General features: G+C 39.4%; 1 protein-coding gene across 4 annotated transcripts in view; it reads left to right on the top strand.

Annotated features, from left to right (window-relative positions):
• The first annotated feature begins 264 nt into the window (after window positions 1-264).
• Window positions 265-9,839, top strand: part of CD96 (CD96 molecule) — a 94,157-nt gene continuing 84,582 nt past the window's right edge. For 2 of the 4 annotated variants that reach the window (XM_036243356.1, XM_036243355.1), the window contains exons 1-2: window positions 268-577; window positions 2,775-3,128. In XM_036243356.1, coding sequence (XP_036099249.1) covers window positions 517-577; window positions 2,775-3,128 — 415 coding nt within the window. In that variant the 5' untranslated portion in view covers window positions 268-516. Of the gene's footprint in view, window positions 578-2,774; window positions 3,129-9,839 lie in introns of all 4 variants that reach the window. The other 2 variants (XM_036243357.1, XM_036243358.1) reach the window with 2 other exon arrangements.

The following is a 9,839-nucleotide window of genomic DNA, read 5'->3' as shown; positions in this document are numbered from 1 at the left end:
TATTAAAATTAAATGTTTTATTTTTGTGTGTTTCTTTACCCCAAAGCAATTCTGGAGAGAAAATACGTTTTTAAATTGAACAGGAAAACTATTATAAAGGACACGAAGCTCACATTTGTTAAATGACTTTGTGCTCTGAAAAGAAGCGTGTAGAAAGCACATTACGAACTGCTCTGCACGATTTCCTTTGGATTTTAGAAGCAGCCTGACTGACACCGAGATCCTGACGGAGAGAATCTGTGGACACTGAAAAGCCTTTTAACAAAGGTGATACCCAAGGTTCTCAGAGAACAATTCAACGCTGTTCTGTTGAAGGTTATACTGAGCTCTGAACCACATTACTTTCCTGTCTACGTTTCATTTCCTGGGGTCTTGCCAAGTGATAAACAGACCCAGGCGTGTGGTAGATTTGGGGTTTTTCAGCACGAATAGGGTGGCTGGAGTTTGCTCGGTTCAAGGCATCCACTGACTTCTGCGATCATGATGAAAAGGCCCATGTGAGGCTTTCGGGAGACGATGGAGAAAACGTGGACATACTGTGCTGTCTATTCCATCATCCAGATTCATTTTGTCAGGGGTAAGGCTTCAGTTGTCCTTTCTTGCCAGATCGGCCGCTTCAGGGACCAGCGAGGCCTCTGCTCGTGAAGATGCCTGGGTCCGCTGCTGGAAGTGAGCACAGAGGCAGATCGTTACTGAGGAGTTCAGTTGTGTATTTCAGTGGCAGCTATGGGAATGCTGTTAGAGCCTGGAAATGATTACTAATGAACACTGAAACCAAGAAGGGAATGGGTGGTTTGGGCCACAGCTCAGAGGCGTTTTTACCCATTTCCTTCCTAAGAGGATCTCCGGAGTAATTGGGAAATGTTGCTTCTTGGAAATGAAATGCTCTCCAAATGGTAGTCAGAGCAGCTCTGGAATGCTAACGGAAATAGATAAATCACAAAGCCATCACTTCTCAGTGATCCTTGCTCAACTTTTCCCTCTCTTTCAACTATCCTTTTCTTTTTCTTTTGGATATAGCAAGCATTTCTCCTCCAAATACTAATGTCTTTGGGAGTTGAACATATGTTGGATTTTAATGAGGCATGTGTAGGTATAGACCTGGGAGACATAGCAGGGTCCTTATGACAGTGGGAACCAGTACCTAACGGGCCTATTTAAAAATAATAGGAAGAAAGATTAGTTCTGTATCCCACAGCATGAGGGTATCATAGTGATCCTGAATGTCTTGAGAATTAGCTGTGCTTTTCAGATAGAGCTACAAAGATTTTAAGAATTTCTAAATCAAAGAAGACTTTGGGATATCATGCTGTAGACAGGATCAGAAGCATATTATCTGGCAAAGGAGAGTTCACAGGGAGCTACATTAAACTGTTCTAACCTCTGCCTACCCATACTTTTGCATCAATAAAAGTGTAATAATTCCTGTTTGTCAAGTACCTTTGAGAACCTTGTTTCTTCTTAGTTACTTGTCATCTTTTTATCTTTTCCCTTTGTTAGCTTCTGTGGCACTTGTCACAAGAATATATCATTCCTGGAACAGTATTCTGTGTTCATTCTAAAACTGAGGACACGCTATTGAAGGTTTGTCAGAGGCGCAATATTTAACGTCTTTTAAAGTGCCCTGTACCATTTGGTTGGAGAGCTGATGAGAGAGAATCTTCTTTTATGTCCAGTATTTCAAAGTGTTGATTACAGATGATGCTAATCAGTGATTTCTCTTTAGTGGAAACTTTACCTAGGGTATTTCCTCCCCTCGTGAATTATAACTACATGGAGATAAAGGCCCTTTCAATCCCTATATATTAATATCAAATTCCCTTCCCTTCTCAACTAATCTGGGAGGCAGTTTGGAGGTCATGAATTATAGAAAGATCACAGCCCTGGCCGGTTTGGCTCAGCGGTTAGAGCGTCAGCCTGCGGTCCACAGAGACCCAGGTTCGGTTCCCGCTAAGGGCATGTACCTTGGCTGCAGTTTGTCCCCGGCCCTGGTTGGGTCGTGTGGGTGGTGGCCCCTCGATGTGTCCCTTTCACATCGATGTTTCTCTCTCTTCCTCTCTCTCCTTCCCGCTCTATCTGAGTAAAAAATGGAAAAAATGTCCTCGGGTGAGGATAAAAAAAAAAAAATAGAAAGATCACAGATTTTAGATAGTCAGATTAATGTTCTTTACCAAACTGTAACTTTGAAAAAAATCACTTGTGTTTGTGCCTCAGTTTCCTCCTTGAAAAAGAGTGTTAACAACGTCATCCTGGTATGTGAGAAGACTTAAACCAGACAGTACATGTAAAGGCCACTTGTAAACATATATCTTAAAGAAACTGCTGTATAGGGTTTATGTTACTTTTGCCATTTTAGAAAATATCATTTGAGTATTACATGTACTTGTTGATTCATAATTTAAAAAAAAACTCAATTGTATTAAATGTCAGCATAGTTGCCATAATAAGTTTGATGATGAGTTTCCATTTTAAATAGTCTTGATTTTATTCACTGGTAGTCAGAGATCTTGTTATTTTTACATAGACCAACTGACAAGAAGTAAATATTCAGAAGCCAATAAATTCCTCTAGTGTCCTTAAGTAAGCACCACCTCATATGTACTGAGACTCATGCTTCTCTATCTGTGTTATACACAGTTCTCTCCAACCCCTGAGGCGGCCAGGGAGAACATTCCTGTGGTGCTCACTTATTTCACTAAAGTCACAAAAGTTTATAATTCAGAGTCACTCCGTGTGAATCATGCAAACTGATGACTTGTAGTCTTCTCTTTCAGGACTATGGGAAGAAAAAATCAAAACAGAAGACATTTATGCTTCACCTGGCTCTGATGTCAACCTGACCTGTCAAACCCAGAAGAAAGGCTTCATGGTGCAAACGCAATGGTCCAAGATCACCAAAAGAGTGGACCTCGTTGCCCTTTATCATCCCCAACATGGCTTCCACTGTGCTGATGGGGTTCCCTGTAAGTCACTGGTGACTTTCACAGAAACTCCTGGGAATGTGTCAAAATGGACTCTACACTTGAGGAACGTGTCCTCTGCACTCAGTGGGAAGTATGAGTGCAGTTTTACGTTGTACCCAGAAGGCAGTCAGACTAAAATCTACAACCTGCTCATTCAGAAAGATGGTAAGCCAAACAAATATGTACTAGGTGCCATCCATGGACTCAGTACACAAGGGCGAGCAGGAGGAGTTGTTGCTTGTAAGGGAGAAAGAAACCGATAAAATAATTCCAATAAATGTAAAATTGCAAGAGTGATAAAGGATAAGAATCGCATTGGCCTTGTGAGACAGTATGAAATAGCGGTCAGGGAAATTGTCTTTGAGAAAGCAGTGTCTGAGCTGAGGCCTGAAGAAAGAGTAAGCATTAGCACCATTTCAGAAGTGGGAGGTTAGTTAGTGAGTGATCCAGACAGAGGCATGGCTTGTCTGAAGGACTTGGTAGTGTTTGAGAAAATGGGAAAATATCAGTGGGATTGTGGTGCAGAGATTAAGGGATGAAGTTTGAGATTTGGTAAGGGCCAGATCATGAAAGACCTTGTCAGCCATGTTTGAGGTTTTGATTTTTTATCTAAGTGCTGTGGGAAGACTTTGAAGTGTTTTTAACAAAATGATGGTATGACATTTATAATCTGATTGTATTTGTATTGTAAAAAGATCAAACTGGCTTTAGTATGAAAATGAAGTGAAGGTGGAGAAGAAGGAAAAGGTAAAGATAAATTAGGAGACAATCCCAGGAGCCCAGAAGAGACAGAGTGTTATTTGGGTAGATATAAAGAGAAAAAGATAAATATTATGCATTGGGCATAAAAGAGATATGACTTGGTGACATAGGATAATTGCAGTATGAGTGAAGGAGAGAGAAAAATTGCAGTTGATATCCAGGTGTCTGGCACTCACACCTGAATGGTGGTGCCATTGGCTGAGACAGGAGGCATAGTGATAGAGCAGGTTTGCGGGGGAATTTACAAAAGTGGTTTTGGATATATTTAGTATAGGGAAGGGAAGGGTGCCAAAGAAGCTGCTAGAGATGTAGCATTCACACAAACATGCTTTGCACACCTACATTTGTAGGCAGGAATCCTAGGTTTAAGTTCTAGCTCCTTTCTGGCTAGAAATGAATTTCACCCGGAGTCTGTCATGTCAATTCTCTGAGTGCATCTGGAAAATGACCATAATAATTCTCACCCTAAATTACTTGGTCCTAAAATAAATGATTTCCATTTCTACTAATGAAAACATTAGTCGATAAATGGAAAATGCATTAGAAATGGAATGTTTTTAACTCAAGGCAAAGTGATCTGGTAATATAAGAAAAACAACAAAGAGTAACTCATGAAGGCTATGCTAAGGCGGGTATAGAGCTGCCCAGGGCAAGCAAGTATGGATTTATTACCTCCTCTCCATTTCTTATCAAGAAATAAGACCATGGGATTGGAACAGTCCACTTATAGACTAGGACCTCCTCCACCACCACCTTACAATGCCCTTGTTCCATTTCTGTTTGTTTTCTAGGAAAAAAAAAAATATATATATGTATATATGTGTATATATGTACATATATGTGTATATATACATATATGTACATATATACTGAGTTCAACTGGGGATGGAGTGGGGTGGGGATGAGTGAATAGAAATGAGAGTTGTATAGAACATCGTTTAGCTCCATAACATTGGAATCGGATAGTTCAGATATGAATGTTGGCTCTGTCATTTACTATATACATCATCTTTGCCAAGTTATTTCAAGTCCCTAAGATTTTGTTTCCTTATATAACAAACATAATTGAAAATTATTATGGTACCTCTTTCACAGATACCATTATTTTGATGATGAAATGAGATAATCTATGTAAAGCACTTAGCATAGTTCCTGTCAAAGGATAAGAGAGTGGTAAATGGTAGTTTTCATCAAGTATAATATAGTACAGAGCGAACTATTTCTCAGTTCTTATTAAAATGAGTCTTCCTCCCCATCTTTTTGTACTTGCCTAATTTGGAACCCAAAAGGGCATTTGTTATACATGAGCACAAGTACACGTTGACATTGGCTTAGACATAGATTTTATATCTTCTGCCTAGATCTGTCAAGTACTATTGCATATCTAATGTTTACTCCTGGAGATTGGCAACATGGGTTGATATGCCCTATAGGAAATAGGATACGTATCCTGTATGAATAGAACGTCTTCAGCATGAAGACAGAAACGGAAAAGCCAAAGCTATCCCAAAAGAAGAGTGGTACTGCCTTTAAGGAAAGTGTATTTCTTAAAATAAAAGGCAACCCAAGGGACCTAGTTTTAGTTACAAAAAGCTGAAAGTCCATGGAGAGACAGAGCCAGGTCTGCATCCCATGTGGTTGGAAAATTCCCAGCCTGTTTCTAGCTGTGCGGCTGGTCAGCTGGGTCAGATGAAGAGCAACGGCCTTGGTGTTAGCGAAATGGTTCTGGTATTATATATTTAGGTAAAAAGGGAGCAAAATAGAAAAGAGCAAAACAGAAAGGAGAAAGAAATCCTTCACCATGGAGTGACCAAAAATGTAAGCCTGGCCTAGAGCTGGGGGTAGACGCTTTCCTCAGAGGAGGTAGCTGCCACCGAAATGCCCTGTCCGGTCCCCACACAGTGACAGTTTTCCCCCCTTTAGTCTTTCGATCTCTCACTGCTCCTCTTACTTGTGCCATTTCCTTCTTTCATCCCTGAGAGATCTTTACATTTGCAAGCTGCCTGGGTCAGCAAGGCGCACATGCCACACAGACATTTATGAAGTACATAAACGCATGCAAATTGAAGTGGCACAGAAGAATCTAAATATGAAAATGCTGAGAGACCAGAGGCAGTTGAGACCTCTTCCTGTTTCCTTTCTGGTGTTATCTGAGTTTTCTACCCCCTCCTCTGCTCACACCACAGGGCGTGTCCCCTGTTCTCTGACAGCCTAGCTGAGAGGGATTTTTTTTTCTTTTCACAGTATTTTTTCTTGTGTGTGAGTTAGTGCTCTGAGGCTGTGGATGAAGGTAGAAATATATTAAATGGTTTGATATTTGCTTATTCATTTTTACTTGACAGAGTGTCCCCTTAGGTTAGGAGCTTTCAAGTTACTCCAACAAAGTTTTCTGAGTCAAGTATTGGATTATTGTAATCTAGAGTTAATAATTTGAATGGTACTGGATCCCACAGTGCTTCAGATTGTACAATGATGATGCATTTTAAATGTGTGGTTATCAGGATTCATTGTAAGAGTACAATGTGGCTTTAATTTTCCAGATTACAATCAAAGGTTTAGGGGACTTTCACCTTTAGTCACCATGCTGTACATTAGCTCTCCAGAACTTATCACTGGAACTTAGTACTTTTTGACTACCTTTACCCATTTTTCCATCCCCCACCTCCACCTCTGGCAAGTATCAATCTGTTCTCTGTATCTCTGAGTTCAGTTTTATTTTCTTAGATTCCACATATAGGTGAGATTATACATTATGTGTCTTTCTCTGTCTTATTTCACTTAGCATAATGCCTTCAAGATCCATCCATCCTGTCTCAACTGGCAGTATTTCCTTTTTATGGCTGAATAATATTCCATTGCATATTAGAACATTTCTTTACCCATTTATCCACTGATGGACACTTAGGTTGTTTCCATATCTTGGCTATTATAAATAATGCTGCAATAAACATGTGGATGCAAATATTTTTTAAGATAGTAATTTCATTTCCTATACGCAGAAATAGAATTGCTGGATCACATGGTAATTCCATTTTTAATTTGTTTGGGGAATCTCCATATTGTTTTCTATAGTGGCTGGACCAATTTACATTCTCATCAGCAATGTATAAGCCTTACCTTTTCTCCACATCCTCACCAACGCGAGATGTCTTTTTGATACTAACCTTTCTAACAATTATAAAGTGATATCTCATTGTACTTGTATTTTCTTGATAATTCTTTCTTTGAAAAATGTCTATTTAGTTCCTTTGCCCATTTTTAAATCAGGTTGTTTGCTTTTTTTTATTGAGTTGTATTAGTTCTTTATATATTTTGGATACAAACCCCTTATTAGATATATGATTTGCAAATATTTTCTCCCACTTAGTAGGTTGCCTATTTTTTTTTGTCCCATATAAAGTAAAATGTTTATTTTTTGTTTTGTTTGTTTTTTTTGGCAGCTTTATTGAAGTATAATTTGGGTGTCCTCAAAATATGTATACAAGGTGTCTGTAGATTCTATTACATTTTTTTACAGTTCTTTTTATTTATTTATTTATTTTATTTTATTTTTGTTACAGATATTTCTCCTTTTTTACCCCATTGACACCCTCCACCCCATCCCCCAACCCCATGCCCGGCTTTGTTGTCCATGTCCATTGGTTATGCGTACATGCATATAAGTTCTGTGGTTTATCTCTTCCCTCCCCACACCACCCCCTCTTCGGAGGGCTATCAGTCTGTACCCTACTTCCACGGCTCTGGGTCCACCTTATTCCTCAGACTGTTATGTTCATTATATTCCACAAATAAGTGAGATCATGAGGTATTTGTCTTTTTCTGCTTGGCTTGTTTTGCTTAGGATAATACTTTCCAGGTCCCTCCATGTCGTCTCAAAGGATAAGAGATCTTTCTTTCTTACTCCATTGTGTATATGAATCACTGCCTTTTTATCCATTTGTCTACTGATGGACACGGGCTGTTTCCAGATCTTAACTATTGTAAATAGTGGTGCTATAAACATGGGGATACATATATTCTTTCTAATTGGTGTTTCAGGCTTCTTAGAGTATATTCCTAGAAGTGGGATCACTGGGTCAAATGGAAGTTCAATTTTTAATTTTTTGAGGTAACACTATAATGTTTTCCATAGTGGCTGCACCAGTCTGCATTCCCACCAGCAGTGTACTAGAGTCCCATTTTCTCCACACCCTCTCCAACACTTGTCATTTGATGATTTGTTGATAGCGACCATTCTGACAAAGAGAGAATCCTAAAAGCAGCAAGAGATTCTATTGCATTTTGAAAACAAAATATATTTTAATAAACACTGGCTTTATAATTATTCAAAGTTGTGTATTCATGTTTTGGGACACCCTATATAATAAATTGCACATAAATTATATAAGATTGTTTTGACATATGTATTTTTCATTTCTTTTTAAAAATATTTATTTATGTTTGTTACAGATCTGTCTCCTTTTTCCCCTATTGACACTTTTCTCCAAATCCCGCCCCCAACCCCCAGCATTATTGTCTATTTTCATGTTTATGCATACATGCATATGAGTTCTGTGGTTTATCTCCCAAACCCTTGATTCCCCTCTTGTGAGGTTGTCAGTCTGTACCCTACTTGTATGTCTCTGGGTCTATTTTGTTCATCAGCTTGTTTTGTTCATTATATTCCACAAATAAGTGAGATCCTATGATATTTGTCTTTCTCTGATTGGCTTGTTTCACATAGGATTATACTCTCCAGGTCCCTCCATGTTGTCTCAAAGGATAAGAGATCTCTCTTTCTTACAGCGGCATAGTGTTCCATTGTGTATATGTACCACAGCTTTTGTGTGTGTGTGTGTGTGTGTGTGTGTGTGTTCTCACTTTTTTTTTCTTTTACAATTGGATATTTATTTATTTATGTTACAAATGTTTCTCCTTTCTCCCCATTGACACCCTCCTCCCCCTCACTCCCCACTCCTGTCCCCACCTTTATAGTCCATGTCCATTGTTCATGCATACATGCATATAAGTTCTGTGATTTCTCTCTCCCCCACCACCTCCTCTTCTGGGGATTGTCAGTCTGTACCCTACTTCCACGTCTCTGGGACTACCCTGTTCTTCAGACTGTTATGTTCATTATAGTCCACAAATAAGTGAGATCATATGATACTTGTCTTTCTCTGTTTGGCTTCTTTCACTTAGGATAATACTTTCCAGGTCCCTCCATGTCGTCTCAAAGGATAAGAGATCTTTCTTTCTTAAAGCTGCATAGTACTCCATTGTGTATAGGTACCACAGCTTTTTTATTCATTCGTCTAATGATGGACACTTGGGCTGTTTCCAGATCTTAGCTATTGTAAATAGCGCTGCTATGAACATGGGGGTACATATATTCTTCTTGATTGGTGCTTCAGGCTTCTTAGGGTATATTCCTAGAAGCGGGATCACTGGGTCAAATGGAAGTTCAATTTTTAATTTTTTGTTTTTGTTTTTTTTTTATTTATTTATTTATTTTTTATCCTCACCTGAGGACATTTTTCCATTTTTTGTTCAGGTAGAGCGGGAGGGAGGAAGAGGAACAGAGAGAGAGAGAGAAACATCGATGTGAAAGGAACACATCGAGTGGCTGCCACCCACACAACCAACCAGGGCCGGGGACAAACTGCAACCGAGGTACGCGCCCTTAGCAGGAACCGAACCCGGGTCTCTCAGGACCACAGGCCGACGCTCTAACCGCTGAACCAAACCGGCCAGGGCCAATTTTTAAATTTTTGAGATAACACCATAATGGTTTCCACAGTGGCTGCACCGTCTGCATTCCCACCAGCAGTGTATTAGAGTCCCCTTTTCTCCACACCCTCACCAACACTTGTTGTTTGATGATTTGTTGATGGTGGCCATTCTGACAGGTGTGAAGTGATACCTCATTGTTGTTTTAATTTGCATCTCTCTGATGATTAGTGACATTGAGCATTTCTTCATATGTCTCTTAGCCATTTGTATGTCCTGTTTGGAGAGGTGTCTATTTAGTTCCTCTGCCCATTTTTTAATTGTGTTCTTTGTCTTCCTTTTGTTGAGCTGTGTGAGCACTCTAAATATTTTGGAAATTGACCCCTTATCTGATGTATCATTGGC

This window comes from Molossus molossus, unplaced genomic scaffold (assembly GCF_014108415.1).
Source record: "Molossus molossus isolate mMolMol1 unplaced genomic scaffold, mMolMol1.p scaffold_m16_p_5, whole genome shotgun sequence".
NCBI classification, from domain to species: domain Eukaryota; kingdom Metazoa; phylum Chordata; class Mammalia; order Chiroptera; family Molossidae; genus Molossus; species Molossus molossus.
This window is presented reverse-complemented; position numbering and strand designations above follow the sequence as displayed.